Genomic DNA, 19,441 nt, shown 5'->3' with positions numbered 1-19,441 from the left:
AAGCAGTAGTCTAGGTGTGAGGCTAAGAAGCTAAATGAAAACACTGATAATAGGAAGAAACTGACATATTCCAGACATTATTCCCAAAGAGGAATTAACTACACATTGGGGCTCAGTGTATGTCAGGAGAGAAGTAGAAGGGGGTGTAAAAAATGATTCATAGATTTTGAGTCTGAATAATTGTTATATAAATAGGAAAGACAGATGAACTAGCTTCTGCGGAGCCATATGAGTAGTTTGGGTTTGTAGGGACTAGAAAGCATCTAGAAAGCATTTCTAGAAGCATCTAGAAATGTGGATTGTATGCTGTGCAAGTTGAGAGCTAGAGGGTCAGTCATACAACAGTGTTAATTGAATTCCTGGTAGAAGATGAGATTTTCTAAGGGGTAGGAATAGATGACAGAACTTTGGTGTACTCCACATTTAGAATAAAGTTTCAGTCAAGGAGTTAAAGAAGGAATAGTCCAAGTTTTCAAAGATTACACAGTAGAGTATCCAAAAGCAAGAGTCGCTCAGCAATATTGACTTCATTCGTTCTGATAAACAGTGGTTATCAGAGAGCATGGTTCTTAACTGTATCAGACCCAACTCTCCTTTTTTATTACAAATATTTTATAATACACCCCCCCTTTTTTTTTCTTTGAGACGGAGTCTCGATCTGTTTCCCAGGCTGGAGTACAGTGGCATGATCTTGGCTCACTGTAACCTCCACCTCCTGAGTTCAAGCAATTCTCCTGCCTCAGCCTCCCAAGTAGCTGGGACTACAAGCACCCACCACCATGCCCAGCTAATTTTTGTATTTTTAGTAGAGATGGAGTTTCACCATATAGGTTAGGCTGGTCTCAAACTCCTGACCTCAGGTGATCCGCCTGCCTCGGCCTCCCAAAGAGCTAGGATTACAGACGTGAGCCACCGCGCCTGGCCTAATATGCCCTTTTTAAAATCCTAGAATGAAATCTATAGGTAATATAACATGTAATTTTAAAAAGCAGTATGATGCCCTAATTGTAATATATTGGGGAAACATAAATAAAGTAACTTACAGTTACACAGTATGTATTTTAAAATGCAAATGCATGGGCACAAACCCATAATAGGTGACATAAGAAATAGTCATATCTTCTTTTTTGAGGTGGAGTCTTGCTCTGTCACCCAGACTGGAGTTCAGTGACACAATCTTGGCTCACTGCAACCTCCACCTCCTGGGTTCAAATAATTCTCCTGCCTCAGCCTCCTGAGTAGCTGGGACTACAGGTGCATGCCACCAAGCCCAGCTAATTTTTTGTATTTTTTTTTCTTTTTTTCTTTTTTTTTTGAGACGGAGTCTCGCTCTGTCGCCCAGGCTGGAGTGCAGTGGCGCGATCTCGGCTCACTGCAAGCTCTGCCTCCCGGGTTCATGCCATTCTCCTGCCTCAGCCTCCCAAGTAGCTGGGACTACAGGCGCCTGCCACTATGCCCGGCTAATTTTTTGTATTTTTAGTAGAGACGGGGTTTCACCATGTTTGCCAGGATGGTCTTGATCTCCTGACCTCATGATCCGCCCGCCTTGGCCTCCCAAAGTGCTGAGATTACAGGCGTTAGCCACCATGCCCAGCCAATTTTTTGTATTTTTAGTAAAGACAGGATTTCACCGTGTTAGCCAGGTTGGTCTCGAACTCCTGACCTTGTGATCCGCCCGCCTCAGCCTCCCAGAGTGCTGGGATTACAGACACAAGCCACTGTGCCCGGCAAGAAATAGTCATATCTTTTGTACGAGTATGGAGAATCACCTTGACTAAGAGTTACAAATAAAGTTTATTTGTGTTGGTGACTCAAATAACACAACAGGTAAGAGGAAACTATTGAGCTAAGGTGAAATAAAAGAGGATGGAATGATTTGCTTCTCAGGCTCTTCCAAGATAAATGGGGAATGACTTCAGAATTTTGAGGAAGAGGGAAAAAAGATTTGAAGTAATCTTGGTAGAGAATGAGAAACAATTGATAGAAGGTGGGTAAAAGGGTTATTGAGAATTATCAAGTGTTTTGCTGAAGCTGGACAATAACAGATGGGTCAGGGTGATGGCCATGCAGTTTTCTTGTAGGGAATGAGAGACAAGTAGAGGAGGTGAAAGTGGTTATTATAGCAGCAGCTTTTAACATGCTAATCAAGACTAGGCTGAATTGGGAGGCCAGCAATCTTAAAAGGTGACAAAAAAATAATTGTCAGCCCAGTGGGTGACTGATGCCTGCCTGTAATCCCAGTACTTTGGGAGGCTGAGGTGGGTGGATCACTTGAGGCCAGGAGTTTGAGACCAGCCTGGCCAACATGGTAAAACTCCATCTCTACTAGAAATACAAAAATTAGCCAGGTGTGGTGGCATGTGCCTATAGTCCCAGCTACTTGGGAGGCTGGAGGTGAGAGAACTACTTGAACCCAGGAGGCGGAGATTGTGGTGAGCCAAGATAGCCCCATTGTGCTCCAGCCTGGGCGACAGAGGGAGACTGTCTCAAAAAAAAAAAAAGAAAAAAAAAAAAGAAAAAATTGTGGATGGTAGGTAGTAATGGTTGTACAACAATGTGAAAGTATATAATGCCACTGAAGTGTACACTTAAAAATGGTTAAAGAGGTAAGTTTTTATGTTATGTATATTTTGCCACCATAAAGAAAAAAATTGAACACTTAAAAAATGATATAACTTGGTTCTCCAGATGTCATCATAAGACTACTTGTGGAGATATGTGGAGAATTTCGTGCTTGCAGCACCTTTTTTTGGTGGTATGGTGGACATAAGGGATTGCATTGCACCTGTCATTTCAGCCATCAGTGGTGATGTGCTGCAAAGATGATTTCTGGGATGAATCAATTGATAGGATTGATGTATACGGGGCGTCCAAAGGGAGTGTATATTGAGCATTGTAAGACTAGAAGTAACTATGGTCTTTCTTCAACAAATTGTTTTTGATTTCATACTCACATAGGTACTGAGGAATAAGTTTTGAAAATATTCCATTCCTTTTGAATCACTCAGTATTACTTGGTAGTCATACCTCGTTAATTAGTGTCATCTTTGTTATCAGGTAAAATAAGTAGAGCATGGATTAATTGTTCTGTAATAAAAGCTTGGGGTGGAGCCAAGCAGAGTACTTTTACTGATTTATACATGCATCAAGATGAATTATTTGCTGTTCTCTAATTAAGGGAATTTTGTTGTATTTTAAAAACCGATGTCTTTGAAATCTTCTGGAGTGGGTATGTTAGGTCTCACTTTGAAAAGGTGAAATTTAAAGTTTTTTTTTTTTTTTTGATAGTCTCACTCTGTTACACAGGCTAGAGTACAGTGGTGCATTCATGACTCACTGAGGTCTCAGCCTCTTAGGCATCAAACCATCCTCCCTCCTCAGCCTCCTGAATAGCTGGGATTACAGGTGCATGCCACCACACTCAGCTAATTTTTAAATTTATTTTGTAGAGACAAGGTCTTGCTATGTTACTCAGGCTGGTCTTGAACTCTTGGACTCAAGCTGTCCTCCTGCCTTACCTCCGAAAGTGCTGGGATTACAAGCTTCAGCCACTGCACCTGGCCAAAATTATTTTTTAGCTTTCTTTTTTCTTCATGTTATCAAGACTGACAATTTACATACTATGAAATTCACATACTTTAAATAAAATACACAGTTCTGCATATTTTGAATATATTTTTGGTAGATTTACAGAATTGTGCAACTGTCGCCACAATGGGAGTTTGGAACTTTTTTTTTTTTTTCTTTCCCTTTCTCTCACTCTCTTGTGTGGTTTTTTTTTGAGACAGGGTCTTACTCCAGGCTAGAGCGCAGTGGCACAATGATAGCTTACTGCAGCCTGGACTTCCTGGGCTCAAGCAATCCTCTTGACTCAGCCTCTTGAGTAGCTGGCACTACAGGCATGCATCACCATACTTGGCTAATTTTAAAATTTTTTGTAGAGACAGGGTCCTGCTCTGTTGCCCAGGCTGGTCTCAAACTCCTGGGCTCAGTGGATCCACCCACTTCAGCCTCCTAAATGTTGGGATTATAGGTGTGAGCCACTGTGTCTAGCCTATCTTTTTTATTATTCTAGTGGGTATAAAGTAGTATGTTGCTGTAATTTTATTTTTAATTTATTGATATTCAGCATTTTTTCATGTGTCCATTAGGTAGTCTTACATCTTTGCTGGTAAAATGTCTGTTCAAAATCTTTTGCCCATTTTTAAATTGGGTTATTTATCTTACAGAGTTGTAAGTTTTACGTGTACACACTGACAAACAACTGTGTAAAAAAAGGAGTTGTTTATGTGAATACAAGACCTTTATCAGATAGATGACTTGCAAATATCTTCTAGTCTGTGGCTTGTCTTCATTTTCTTTTTCTTTTTCTTTTTTTTTCTTTTTGTGTCACCCAGGCTGGAGTGCAGTTGCAAGATCATGGCTCACTGTAGCCTCAACCTCCTGGGCTGTAAATGATCCTCCCACTTCAGCCTCCCTAATAGTTTGTCCAGAGGCCTGTGCCACCATGCCCAGCTGATTTTAAATTCTTTTGAAGAGATGGGATCTCACTGTGTTGCCCAGGTTGATCTTGTCTTCCTGGGCTCAAGTGATCCTTCCGCTTCAGTCTCCCAGAGTGTTGGGATTACAGGCATGAGCTACTGTGCCTAGTTTGTCTTCATTTTCTTGATATACTTTAAAGTGTAAACGTTTTTAATTTGCGTGGTCTCATTTTTGATCTTTCTTGCTTTTGATTGTGTATCTAGAACTTTTTATGGTCAGTCATGAAGATTTTCTCCTGGTTTTTCTAGAAGTTATACTGTTTTAGATAGAAAGGTTATATTAGAAAACTGTAAAAAAAAAAAAAAAAAAAAAAAAGACAACTCAAAGATACATGATTGCCTTTAAAGCTTGTCACTTAGTTGGCCAGGCGTGGGGGCCCACGCCTGTAATCCCAGCACTTTGGGAGGCCGAGGCAGGCAGATCACAAGGTCAGAAGACCATGCTGGCTAACACGGTGAAACCCCGTCTCTACTAAAAATACAAAGAAACAACAAAAATCTTATAACTTAGTGTTTTTTTTTTTTTTTTTTTTTTTTTTGAGATGGGTTTTGCTGTCATTGCCCAGGCTGGAGTGCAGTGGCACAGTCTCGGCTCACTGCAACTTCTGCCTCCCAGGTTCAAGCGATTCTCCTGCCTCAGTCTCCTGAGTAGATGGGATTACAGGTGTCCGCCACCACGCCCAGCTAATTTTTGTATTTTTAGTAGAGACAGGGTTTTACCATGTTGGCTATGCTGGTCTCAAACTCCTGACTTCAAATGATCCGCCCACCTCGGCCTCCCAAGGTGCTGGGATTACAGGCGTGAGCCACCGTGCCCAGCCTCACTTAGTTTGTTTTAGGAACTTTTAATAGAATAATTTATGGGACGGGGCGCAGTGGCTCATGCCTGGAATCCTAGCACTTTGGAAGGCTGGGATGGGTGGATCACCTGAGGTTAGCAGTTCGAGACCAGCCCGGCCAACATGGTGAAACCCTGTCTCTACTGAAAATACAAAAAATTAACCGAGCGTGGTGGCGGACGCCTGTAATCCCAGCTACTTGGGAGCCTGAGGCAGGAGAATCACTTGAACCTATGAAGCAGAGGTTGCCCTGAGCTGACATCACCCCACTGCAAGAGTGAAACTCTGTCTGAAAGAAATAATAATCTATGGCTTATTGAGTATTTACGTCATTTGGTGGGCTTATTAGTCTAAATTAAGTCATTATTTAATTCTACCGTAACCATTTAAGTATTTAGAGATAACCAGGTATAAGGCAGAAGTTACTGTTTGAAAGTGGTGGGAGAAGGCTGGGCGCAGTGGCTCACGCCTGTAATCCCAACACTTTGGGAGGCTGAGGCAGGTGGATTGCTTGAGATCAGGAGTTCAAGACCAGCCTGACCAACATGGTGAAACCCCATCTCCACTAAAAATGCAAAAATTAGCTGGGCGTGGTGATGGGCTCCTGTAGTCCCAGCTACTCGGGAGGCTGAGGCAGGAGAATTGCTTGAACTCCAGCCTGGGCGACAGAGTGAGACTCCATCTCAAAAAACAAAAACAAAAACAAACAAGAAAGTGGTGGGAGAAAAGTTGTTATACTGATTGTGTGATTATGTCTCTAGTGAAGATGTTCTGACCCTAACGTTGTCTTTAACAATGTAAGGTGCCGGGCGCGGTGGCTCAAGCCTGTAATCCCAGCACTTTGGGAGGCCGAGACGGGCGGATCACGAGGTCAGGAGATCGAGACCATCCTGGCTAACACGGTGAAACCCCGTCTCTACTAACAATACAAAAAACTAGCCGGGCGAGGTGGCGGCGCCTCTAGTCCCAGCTACTCGGGAGGCTGAGGCAGGAGAATGGCGTGAACCCGGGAGGCGGAGCTTGCAGTGAGCTGAGATCCGGCCACTGCACTCCAGCCTGGGCGACAGAGCGAGACTCCGTCTCAAAAAAAAAAAAAAAAAAAAAAAAACAATGTAAGGTAACAAAGACAATGCTTAGGCTATACCCGTATTTCTCACCCTCACTTTTATTCTTTTTGCTCCAATTTTCTAAATCATTTCTAAATTTTACTCATTATAGCATTTTTACAAAGGATAGTAAGATACTCTGCCGATACATCTATTCCCTTGTAAATAAGATACTTACATATATGTACGAATATGAATTCAAAATGAAGAGGGTGGCACCTATTTTGAAGGTAATGCTGAGAACGAGTGCTCCTCTAGTACTTTCCTTTCTGAGGTGCACAACAGTGAGCTTGGGGTGTAGATTTGGATAGTTGTTTATTCATAGTTTTGGGCAATTTTTTATTGAAAGGGATAAAGGAAGTGGATATACATTTTAAGATACTATTTTGAAAAAGTATAATATGAATTTTCATTGTGAAATGTAACCGTGTTGCTTTATTTTTATATTCTTCATATCCTTTTAACTTCTGCCTTTGCTTTAGGAGGCAGTGTCTAACAAGAGCTTTATCATGATCTTTTCTGCAGACTCCTATCTTCTGAGTGTCTTGTGTTCTAGAAGGTCTGATTTCTCTTCATATTGGGAGCAAGCAGGCAAGAGAAGGGGAGAATGGATAGTAATTTCATCTTTCACTTCTTATCTCTGTTCTGCAGCCGTGCAGTCGGAGGTCCTTGTGCATGAAGACAGATTTGTTCTATGGCCTCGGAGTTGGGTGCCAGGGATGATGGCGGCTGCACCGAGCTGGCAAAGCCCCTCTATCTTCAGTACTTGGAGAGGGCCCTCCGGTTGGACCATTTCCTGCGACAAACGTCAGCCATCTTCAATAGAAATATTTCTAGGTATGTTATCTTTGCAATATATTTTACCAAATTCCTGATTTCCATCATCCTTATAGATTTTATAGGATTAAAGTATCTTATGATTTTTATATTTGATATTTTCTTTTGCCTCTTTCAAATAAAAACAGTCAATTTATTTCAGAGGATCAGTTTCTTCTGTAATGTGTCCAGTTGTACTAACTTTAAATTATCATATTTTATTGAGTCAGCTGTAATTGTGGATTCATTCTTCAATTTATAGTGATGACAGTGAAGATGGACTGGATGACAGTAATCCCTTATTGCCCCAATCTGGGGATCCCTTAATACAAGTTAAGGAAGAACCTCCAAATTCATTGCTTGGAGAAACTTCTGGAGCAGGCAGTTCTGGAATGTTGAACACATATTCTCTGAATGGAGTTCTACAGTCAGGTCAGTGTGGTGTGACATCCCGCTTTGGACTATCAGTTATCTTGGGGCAGTCATCCTTTAATTTTTTTATTCTTTGTGTTTCTTTATACAGAATCAAAGTGTGATAAGGGGAATTTATATAATTTCTCTAAGCTGAAGAAAAGCAGAAAGTGGCTAAAGGTAAGAGATAAAGCAGAATGTTTACAATGCATATAGTCTACTAAAGTTACTAATAGATGGGAAAGTTGTCAACTCATTTTGGCAGATTGACAGAGTTTTTCAAATATGAGTCCTTTATACTGGATGTGTTTTTTTGAAGAGATTATCGAGAAAATCTGGAGGATTCAGTGAAGTCATTTAGCAAACATGAATTGAGTACAGGTTGAGTATTGCTAATCTGAAATGTTTGAGACCAGACGTGTTTCAGATTTTGTTTGTTTCTTTGTTTTTGAGTTGGTGTTTCGCTCTTGTTGCCCAAGCTGGAGTGCAATGGCGTGATCTCAGCTCACTGCAACCTCTGCCTCCCGGGTTCAAGCAATTCTTCTGGCTCACCCTCCCGAGTAGCTGGGATTACAGGCACGCACCACCATGCCCGGCTAATTTTTTTGTATTTTTAGTAGAAACAGGGTTTCACCATGTTAGCTAGGTTGGTCTTGAACTCCTGACCTCAGGTGATCCGCCCACCTCGGCCTCCCGTAGTGCTGGGATTATAGGCGTGAGCCACCACACCCAGCCTCAGATTTTTTTTTTTTTTTAAATATTTGCAATACAAAATGAGATATCTTGGAGATGGGACCCAAGTTAATAAACACAAAATTCATTTATGTTTTATATACACATTATACACATTGCCTGATGGTATATTTTTCCCTTGGGGATGCTGAATAAACTCTGTGTTGTATACCTGTGTTTTGACTGTGACCTGTTACATGAGGTCAGGTGTGGAATTTTCCACTTGTGTCATCTTATTGGTGCTCAAAACCTTTGAGATTTTGGGGTGTTTTGGGTTTTTGGAATAGGGATGCTCAACCTGTTATAATGTACTGAGGGGAAAGAGGAAGTACAAAAATTTATCAGATGAAGTCCTTGCATTCATTGGGTCGCATAATCAGGAATATTAATTCTATAACTTTCGTAAGTTCCTGAGTAGTTTATTCATTGAACAGATGTTGATTTAGTGCATCCATGTGCACGTGCCAGGTACTATTATGGTTGCGCAAGTTTCCTGCCCAGTGGTGCTTACATTCTAAAGGAGGCAAGCAGTTAGTAAGCCTGTAAACAAGTAAATAAACATGGCTTCTTTAAAGAGGTAACATTTCAACTGATTCTGAATGATCACAGAGAACCATCTTGTATCTAGGGTAACAGCATTTCAGTCAGAAGGAACAACCGTAAAAGTCCTGAGGAAAGAAACAGCTTAGTATGCTTGGCAGAAGAAGAAGTCTAGTATGGCTAGAGCACAGTGAATGAGGAGGATGGTGGAAGATGAAGTTACAAGGCTATGATCACATAGGTCTTATACACTATGTTAAGGAATTTGTGTTTTACTGTCGTTGTAGTCTTAAGCCATTGGAGTGTTTACAAGCAGAGAGGTTGTTAATCTCATTTACACTCTTACAAGATTACTGTCAGTGGCCAAACTGAATTAAGGATAGTATTTCTTTTTTTTTTTTGAGACGAAGTCTCGCTCTGTCCCCCAGGCTGGAGTGCAGTGGTGCGATCTGGGCTCACTGCAAGCTCTGCTTCCTGGGTTCATGCCATTCTCCTGCCTCAGCCTCTTGAGTAGCTGGGACTACAGGCGCCCACCACCGCGCCTGGCTAATTTTTTTTTGTATTTTTAGTAGAGATGGGGTTTCACTGTGGTCTCAATCTCCTGACCTTGTGATCCGCCCACCTCGGCCTCCCAAAGTGCTGAGATTACAGGCGTGAGCCACCGCGCCCGGCCAAGGATAGTACTTCTTTTATTGAAACTAATTATTTATCTTTTCTACTTTTCCTATGAAGTACTCAAAAGCAATTAAAAGCCTTCATTATTATCACTAGGTCCTTCAAAAGGCTCATATGTAAAAGGTCCGATTTGGTCAATATCAGTGACGCTTTAGGCTGTTGGAAATGCAGAAATTGTTATGCTTAGCTGTCATATTTTGAAAAATTGAGTTATAATTCATTGCCATAAATTTCACCTTTTCATTTTATTTTATTTTTGTTTGTTTATTTTTGAGACAGGGTCTCACTTTTTCACCCTGGAGGGAGTGCGGTGGCACAATCTCAGCTTAGTGCAGCTTCGACCTCCTGGGCTCTAGTGATCCTCCAGTCTCACACCTGTGAAGTAGGACTACAGGCCCGCACCACCATGTTCAGCTAATTTTTGGGGGTTTCGCCATGTTGCCCAGGCTGGTCTCGAACTCCTGAGCTCAAGCAATCTGCCTGCCTCAGCCTCCCAAAGTGCTGGGATTACAGGTGTGAGCCACCGTGCCTGGCCAAATTCACCCTTTTAAAGGTTAAAATTTAGTAGTTTTTCATGTATTTACAAAGTTGTATACCCATGATTACAATGTAATCTTAGAAAATTTTTAACATTCTAAAATGAACCTTGTACCCGTTAGCAGTCACTCTCCATTTTCTTTTTTCTTTTTTTTTTGAGATGGAGTCTTTCTCTGTCGCCCAGGCTGTAGTGCAGTGGTGCGATCTCAGCTCACTGCAGCCTCTGCCTCCTGGGTTCAAGTGATTCTCCTGCCTCCACCTCCCAAGTAGCTGGAACTACAGGCGCTCGCCACCACGCCCAGCTAATTTTTGTATTTTTAGGAGAGACAGGGTTTCACCATGTTGGCCAGACTGTTCTCAAACTCCTGACCTTGTGATCCCCCTGCCTCGGCCTCCCAAAGTGCTGGGATTACAGATGTGAGCCACTGCGCCCGGCCAGCAGTCACTCTCCATTTTCTATTTCCTCTGTCTCTTGGCAGCTGCTAGTCTGCTTTTTGTCTGTATTGATTTGCCGCTTCTGGAATTTTTGGTTTTGTTTTTGTTTCCTTTTTAAGAGATAGGCTCTTGCTGTTTCCTAGGTTGGAGTGCAGTGGTGCAGCCATAGCTCACTGCACCCTCAAACTTCTGGGGTCAAGCAGTCCTCCCTCCTCTGTCTCCCAAGTAGCTGGGACTATAGGCACATGCCTTTTTCTGTACCGAAGAGATCTTATTAGGTTGCCCAAGTTGGTCTCGAACTCTTGGCTTCAAGCAATCCTCCTGCCTGGGCCTGCCAAAGTGTTGGGATTACAGGTGTGAGCCACCACTCCCAGGCTAGACATTTCGTATAAATTGAATCCTATGATAACATGTGACCTTTTATGACTGGCTTCTTTAATTTAGCATAACATTTTCAAGATTCTTCATATTGTAGCACCTACTAATGTGTTATTCCTTTTCATGGCTGAATTACACCTCATCTGGATATTCCACATTTTATATATCCGTTTATCAATACATGGATATTTGGGATATTTCTCCTTTTGGGCCATTACAGCTTGCTTTCTGTATTTCTTTATACCCTATAGGTAGTTGTGTTTTTTGCCTTCATGTTTGGCATGTATGTATAGTTTGTATGTATAGGATAGTTATGTATTGTTTCTACTTTTGTAAGTATTCAGAGGAATTTTTAGCCTTGTTGCTGATAGCATGTCCCATTTTTTTTTTTTTTTTTTTTTTTTTTTTTTTTTTTTGAGACGGAGTCTTGCTCTGTCGCCCAGGCTGGAGTGCAGTGGCCGGATCTCAGCTCACTGCAAGCTCCGCCTCCCGGGTTTACGCCATTCTCCTGCCTCAGCCTCCCGAGTAACTGGGACTACAGGCGCCCGCCATCTCACCCGGCTAGTTTTTTTTTTGTATTTTTTAGTAGAGACGGGGTTTCACCGTGTTAGCCAGGATGGTCTCGATCTCCTGACCTCGTGATCCGCCCGTCTCGGCCTCCCAAAGTGCTGGGATTACAGGCTTGAGCCACCGCGCCCGGCCAACATGTCCCATGTTTTATTGCATTTTAATTTGTATTCCCTAAGTTTAATTAGTATCCTTAATGTTTTTCAGTTGAATTTATAAAGCGTATCATAAGGGGAACTGGAGTGTCTGTCTTCCTGCTGTTTTTGTCATTGTTTTGTATCTGGGAAAAAATGCTTGGATTATAAATGGAATTGCTTCACAGCAAAAGATACATTTCTATTTTCATCCTTTTCAGAGCATTTTGCTAAGTGATGAATCCAGCGAGGCTGATTCTCAGAGTGAAGACGATGATGAAGAAGAACTCAATCTCAGCAGAGAAGAACTTCACAACATGCTTCGGCTACACAAATATAAGAAACTTCACCAAAATAAGTATAGTAAAGACAAGGAGGTAAGAGTTTCAGGAGGAACACTTCAGACTGAGTATTCACCCTCTGCTTTATAGTCATTAAAGATACATCATTTTGGCTGGGCGTGGTGGCTCACACCTGTAATCCCAGTACTTTGGGAGGCTGAGGCAGGCGGATCATGAGGTCGAGAGATTGAAACCATCCCGGCCAACATGGTGAAACCCCCTCTCTACTGAAAATACAAAAATTAGCTAGGTGTGGTGGCGTGCGCCTGTACCAGCTACTCAGGAGGCTGAGGCTGGAGAATCGCTTGAACCCAGAGGCGGAGGTTGCAGTGAGCCGAGATCACGCCACTGCATTCCTGCCTGGTGACAGAGCGAGACTCCATCTCAAGATAACATCATTTTGTGGAGCTGGAAATTATCCTCAGCAGTAAGTGTAAGTGGGAGCTGAACAGTGAGAACACATGGACACAGGGAGGGGAACAAGACACACTGGGGCCTGGGCAGATGGGTGCAGGAGGAGGGAGAGCATCAGGAAAAATAGCTAATGCATACCGGGCTCAATACTTAGGTGATGGGTTGATAGGTGCAGCAGACCACATGGCACATATTTACCCGTGTAACAAACATGCACATCTTGCACATGTACCCCGGAACTTAAAGAAAATTCCTGACTGGGTGCGGTGGCTCACGCCTGTAATCCCAGCACTTTGGGAGGCTGAAGTGGGCTGATCACTTAAGGTCAGGAGTTCGAGACCAACCTAGCCAACTTGGTGAAACGCCATCTCTACTAAAAATACAAAAACTTGGCTGGGCGCGGCGACTCAACGCCTGTGATCCCAGCACTTTGGGAGGCCCAGGCAGGTGAATCACCTGAGGTCTGGAGTTCGAGACCAGCCTGACCAGCATGGAGAAACCCTGTCTCTACTATAAATACAAAATTAGCTGGGCATGGTGGCACATGCCTGTAATCCCAGCTACTCAGGAGGCTGAGGCAGGAGAATCGCTTGAACCCAGGAGGTGGAGGTTGCAGTGAGCCGAGATCATGCCACTGCACTCCTGCCTGGGTAACAGAGCGAGACTTCATCTCAAAAAAAAAAAAAATTTTTTTTTCTAAAATTCTCTGATATCAATGAAATTAAACTACTAATACTTCAAATGTACTGGACTAAAAGATATGTTCTTCAAAAAAAAAGATACGTCATTTTAACTTTATGTTTTGGTAGTGATAGAGCAGCTTTATTGAGATGTAATTCATATAACAAAACTTTAGCCTTATATAGTGTGCAATTCAGTGTTTTTTAAATATATTCATAGAGTTGTGTTACTATCATTACTGCCTAATTCCAGAATATTTACATCACCTCATAAACTGCGTGCCCCTTAGCTATTGCCCCTCATTTTATCTATCCCTCAGCCCAGACAACCACCAATCCACTCTATTCTCTTTTTTTTTTTTTTTTGAGACAGTCTCGCTCTGTTGCCCAGGCTGGAGTGCAGTGGCACGATCTTGGCTCACTGCAACCTCTGCCTCCCAGGGTCAAGTGAGTCTCCTGCTCAGCCTACCGAGTAGCTGGGATTACAAGCGTGCGCCACCACGCCTGGCTTATTTTTTCATTTTCAGTAAAGACAGGTTTTCACCATGTTGGCCAGGTTGGTCTCGAGCTCCTGACCCCAGGTGATCCTTCTGCCTTGGCCTCCCAAAGTGCTGGGATTATAGGCGTGAGCCACCATCCCCAGCCCAATCCACTCTGTTTCTATAAATGTGCCCATTCTATACATTTTATACAAATGGAATCATGCAACATGTGGCTGTGTCCAGCTTCTCTCACTTAGTGTCATATTTTCAAGATTGATTAATGTTGTAGCATGTATCAGCATTTCATTTCTTTTTATTGCAAGTATTTGTTGTATTTATACCTTACTTTATATATGCATTGTCCAGTTCATGAACTATGATTAACGTATTTCTACTTTTTGGCTATTTTGAATAATGCTGCTATGAAAATTTGTGTACAGGTTTTGTGTGGATGTGTTTTCATTTCTCTTTATTATGTACTTAACAGAGAAATTGCTGGGTCATATGGAAATTTCTTGCTTAGCCTTTTGAGGAATTACCGGAATGCTTACATTCTAGTGTTGCTTATTCATGCACTTGCTCTTTGGGAGTAGTGTTTCTCTCTTGGAAAGCTCTTCATACACTAACATTAAAATGATGATAGTTTTGAGTGACAGCTATTTGAACGTTGTTACCAAAGCCTTCTAACTCTTTCTTTTCTTTCTTTCTTTTCTCTTTCTTTCTTTCCTTTCTTTTCTTTTCTTTTCTTTTCTTTTTTCTTTTCTTTCTTTCTTTCTTTCTCTTTCTTTCTTTCTTTCTTTCTTTTTTTTTTTTTTTTTTTTTTTTTTTTTTTTTTTTTGAGACGGAGTCTCGCTCTGTCGCCCAGGCTGGAGTGCAGTGGCCGGATCTCTGCTCACTGCAAGCTCCGCCTCCCGGGTTCACGCCATTCTCCTGCCTCAGCCTCCCGAGTAGCTGGGACTACAGGCGCCCGCCACCTCGCCCGGCTAGTTTTTTGTATTTTTTTAGTAGAGACGGGGTTTCACCGGGTTAGCCAGGATGGTCTCGATCTCCTGACCTCGTGATCCGCCCGTCTCGGCCTCCCAAAGTGCTGGGATTACAGGCTTGAGCCACCGCGCCCGGCCTCTTTCTTTCTTTCTTTCTTTTTCTTTTTCTTTCTTTCTTTCTTTTTTTCTCTTTCTTTCTGTCCCTTCTTTCCTTCCTTCCTTGCTTGCTTCCTTCCTTCCTTCCTTCTCCTTCTCCTTCTCCTTCTCCTTCTCCTTCTCCCTCCTTCTCTTTCTCTTTCTCCTTCTCCTTCTCTTTCTTTCTCTTTCTTTCTTTCATTTTGCTGTTGTTGCCCAGGTTCGAGCGCAATGGCGTGATACTTGCTCACTGCCACCTCCACCTTCTGGGTTCAAGCGATACTCCTGCTTCAGTCACCTGAGTAGCTGGGGTTACAGGCATGCGCCACCATGCCCAGCTAATTTTGTATTTTTAGTAGAGACAGGGTTTTTCAGTGTTCGTCAGGCTGGTCTCAAACTCAGGTGATTAGCCTGCCTCGGCCTCTCAAAGTGCTGGGATTACAGGGGTGAGCCACCCTGCCCAGCCGGGTTCTGACTATTTCTACAAGTGTAGAACATTGTACATAATGAACAATAGTATATTTGAAGACCTAAGAATTTTCTAGCAATTAGTTAAGGTCCAAAATTAGTTCAGAGAGATTGGAATAATATTCTGAACCTTATAAACCTGTAGAAGTGGTAAACAGAATATCTGACCAATTTGATGTAAAAAGTTCCTTCCTTCTTAAACTCCAGCACTAAGGGACTTGGCGCTCCATGCTAATTTAATTTTGATTTTTAACAGAGGACATTGTATTAGTTCCCCATGTTAATCTTTCAGTCTTATTTCAATCCTTGGACAATTTATTTGGCTATAATCCAGGAAAGAGATTTAACAGTGGGTTACCTAATTTTAATTTATATTTATGCATTAGTAATATGTGAGACAAAATTAATATGAGATTTGGGGATTAAGTGAAATATTTAAAAGCGTTTACTTATCACTTCCTGGATGGAAAGAATTACATTATTCGTATGTTAGAATTTTGGCAATGTAGGTACTATCTAAATGATAGCAGACTCTCTTAGTGGGAGATGAAGAGAGAAAAGACTTGAAAGATTCAAGAATTGGGATGACTGGTGACTATTTGAAGCAGACATATGACTAATAGAAAAGCAAGCATGAAGGGCCAGTTGCAGTGGCTCACACTTGTAATCCCAGCACTTTGGGAGGCTGAGGTGGACTGATGCCAAGATGGGCTGACCACGAGGTCAGGAGATCAAGATCATCCTGGCCAACGTGGTAAAACCCCATCTCTACTAAAAGTACAAAAATCAGCTGGATATGGTGGTGTGTGCTTGTAATCCTAGCTACTTGGGAGGCTGAGGCACGAGAATTGCTTGAACCAAGGGATGGAGGTTGCAGTGAGCCGAGATCACACCACTGCACTCCAGCCTGGCAACAGAGCAAGACTCTTGTCTCAAAAAAAAAGGAAAAAAAGGAAAGCAAGCATTAGGAACCTTAGTAAATCTGAGGACCTGCTGGTAATAGAAATATGGTTTATTTCTTGGTTGTGAATTTCCAATGGGAGACATTTCTGCAAGGAATTAATTTCATGTCTCAGTATATGTCAGGTTTAAGTAAGTATTCTGGTAGAAATTCAGAAGCATGAAGAGTTTTGCTTTCTTTTTTTTTTTTTTTAAATTATACTTTAAGTTCTAGGGTACATGTGCATAACGTGCCGGTTTGTTACATATGTATACTTGTGCCATCTTGCTGTGCTGCACCCATCAAATTTTCAGTGACCTGTTACATGTATAGGAGTTGAACTCATTTGAAGTTAAGGAAGGGATTCTCTTTGATATACTAAATGTTACTGATCTCTTTGTGGGAAGAATACTGTATTTAGAAGCTATGATTTCCTCTGGCTTAGTTTTCTGTAGTAAAGATAATTTGAATGCTGTACTATAGAAAACAGGCCCATCATGGTCTTTGCCTGCTTCAGTTGCAGCAATATCAGTACTACAGTGCAGGCCTGCTCTCCACATACGACCCTTTCTATGAGCAGCAACGGCACCTACTTGGACCCAAGAAAAAGAAATTTAAGGAGGAAAAGAAACTTAAAGGTGAGCATGTTGAACTGCCTTCCACATATATTCATTCTTAGTTTCAGAATTGCATGTGGCCTACTGGTGCATTTGGACTTTATATATATATAGTCCATATGGTAGAAATTTGCTTTATTTGAAAAACTCTCTTTCTAATTAGTAGCAAGTACAATTTTCCCCTTGGTATCCATGGGTGATTGGATTCTGGACCCCCGGCAGATACCAAAATCCAGAGATGCTCAAGTTCTTTATATAAAATGGTATAGTATTTGCATATGAGCTGTGCACATCCTCTCATATACTTTAAGTCATCTCTGGATTACTTATAATATCTAATGCAATGTAAATGCTATATAAATACTTGTAATCCTATATTGTTTAGGGAATAACAATCAAAAAAAGTTTGTACGTATTCAGTACAGCTGCTGCAACAATTCTCTTTTTTTTTTTCCCTGAATATTTTTGATCCTCAGTTGGTTGAATCCATGATGTAGAACCCACAGATAGGAAGGGTAGACTATATTATTAACCTTAATTCATATTTGGCTTGTAGTCTTTAGTTCTACAATTGGAAAGACGGATTCCTAGCTAAAGGTTTAGGCAAAATTAGTTTATTCCATTTTTCTTATACACACACTGCAAATATTGCAAATGTTCTGGGATAGGAAGTTGGTTATGCACAGAGAAGTAAGAAAAGTAACCCGAAGTGTTTGGAATAAGTTATCATTGTTGCTGTCCGAGGTGATTTAAAATAGATCACCTCCTGATGATCTTCTGTAGTGTTTGTTTGCATGTTTGACAGGAAATGTCCTTTCCTCTCTTATTAAGCTCTCAGCAGCTGGATATCAGGAAGGAAACTGAAAGAGAAAGTTTTAAACTATCTTTATAAGGCAAATTTTATTCCTGTGAAAGTATTAATTCTTTTTTTTTTGAGATGGAGTCTTGCTCTGTCACCCAGGCTGGAGTGCAGTGGCACTATCTCAGCTCACTGCAACCTCCACTTCCTGAGTTCAAGCAGTTCTCATGCCTCAGCCTCCCGAGTAGCTGGGATTACAGGCGCACGCCACTACACCTGGCTAATTTTTGTATTTTTAGTAGAGATGGAGTGTCACCATGTTGGCCAGGCTGGTCTCAAACTCCTAAACTCAGGTGATCCGCCTGTCTTGGCCTCTCAAAAGTGCTGGGATTACTGGTGTGAGCCACCGCACCAGGCTTGACGGTATGAATTCTACTCAGAAAGGCTCCTTTTAGCCTTCCCTTCTTTTTCCATCATCTTTATTAGTGTTTTCTCACCCTCCACACCCTTTCTCCAACCTGAATTAAGGTTTTGTTTCATGTATTTTTGTCTTGCAAGTCTTAGTGACATATCAGTGTGTTTTTTTCTTCTCTTTTATTTTTCTTTATCCACCTTATAGGTATACTTTTTTCTTATTTTCCCCACACTGCATAGATGTATAGCCACCTTATATTGCCACCAAGTAGAAATAAGTTTCCTTCTTTTGACTATTCCTTGAGTCTGTGATACCTCAGACACTTGCTTACCTATTAGGTTCAAAATAAATTTGGTTCTTGCCATGTGCCTGTAGTCCCAGCTACTCAGGAGGCTGAGGCGGGAGAATCACTTGAACCTGGGAGGCAGAGGTTGCAGTGAGCCAAGATTGCGCCCTTGCACTCCTGCCTGGGCGACAGGGTGAGACTCTGTCTCTGGGGAAAAAAAAAAGAAAGAAATTTGGTTCTCGGGTTTTATTCTGTATTTCACTTTCATATAAACAGAGTGAGTATCCAGTGTTCTTTTCCAGGTTAGTGAGTTATCAATCAGTATGTTTCTTCTTCTCTGTTATTTTTCTTCCTCTAGGGATATTCATGGGTCTGAGTAGATAAAGGGATATATGTTGTCAGTGTCAAGTGGAATAAGGAAAGAACCTTGCATTCTTTAAGTTGTGAGGTTGCTTTGTGACCATCTTTTGTGGAAGTGCAACCCTGTTAGCATCTGTTTCTTTTGCAGCTAAGTTGAAAAAAGTGAAGAAAAAAAGACGAAGAGATGAAGAACTTTCCTCTGAAGAATCCCCTCGTCGCCATCACCACCAGACCAAAGTCTTTGCCAAGTTTTCTCATGATGCACCTCCCCCTGGCACTAAGAAAAAGCACTTATCCATTGAGCAGTTGAATGCTCGTCGCAGGAAAGTATGGCTCAGCATTGTGAAAAAGGAACTACCAAAGGTAAGTGAATGCCTCCAGGACATGGAGATTGGGAGAATGTATTCTCTTCCCACCCACTAAAGAGGAACTCTGAGAGCTAGATACTTTCACAGATAGGAGTTCCGCAAGGAAATTAATCTGTTGGAATCAAGGAGATGCTGAGTAGTACTCTTCAGTTAACAGTTTCTTCTAGAATGTGGTCAGAATTCACAGGACAATTAGTTATTGTGTGATGCTCCTTGGTCAAAAAATTGGAGGACAACTTCTTCGAGGAAAGAATGCAGTTTTCTTAAATATAGCGGTAGATACTTGACAGCCAATTTATAGGTGATATTAGAAAAAATTAAAAAGAGGCCAGGCATAGTAAGTCACACCTGTAATCCCAGCACTTTGGGCGGCTGAGGCGGGTGGATCGCTTGAGCCCAGGAGTTTGAGACCAGTCTGGACAACATGGGGAAACCCCATCTC

At 41.7% G+C, this 19,441-nt stretch overlaps 1 protein-coding gene across 4 annotated transcripts in view; it reads left to right on the top strand.

Annotated features, from left to right (window-relative positions):
* The window catches only part of INO80 (INO80 complex ATPase subunit), a 140,623-nt gene that overhangs the window by 13,089 nt on the left and 108,093 nt on the right, over positions 1-19,441 (top strand). For all 4 annotated transcript variants that reach the window (XM_008016982.3, XM_008016985.3, XM_008016984.3 and 1 more), the window contains exons 2-7: positions 7,138-7,323; positions 7,565-7,734; positions 7,826-7,893; positions 11,933-12,088; positions 16,672-16,792; positions 18,780-18,994. In XM_008016982.3, coding sequence (XP_008015173.1) covers positions 7,181-7,323; positions 7,565-7,734; positions 7,826-7,893; positions 11,933-12,088; positions 16,672-16,792; positions 18,780-18,994 — 873 coding nt within the window. In that variant the 5' untranslated portion in view covers positions 7,138-7,180. The remainder of the gene's footprint in view (positions 1-7,137; positions 7,324-7,564; positions 7,735-7,825; positions 7,894-11,932; positions 12,089-16,671; positions 16,793-18,779; positions 18,995-19,441) is intronic.

Source organism: Chlorocebus sabaeus, chromosome 26 (assembly GCF_047675955.1).
Source record: "Chlorocebus sabaeus isolate Y175 chromosome 26, mChlSab1.0.hap1, whole genome shotgun sequence".
Classification (NCBI taxonomy): domain Eukaryota; kingdom Metazoa; phylum Chordata; class Mammalia; order Primates; family Cercopithecidae; genus Chlorocebus; species Chlorocebus sabaeus.
This window is presented reverse-complemented; position numbering and strand designations above follow the sequence as displayed.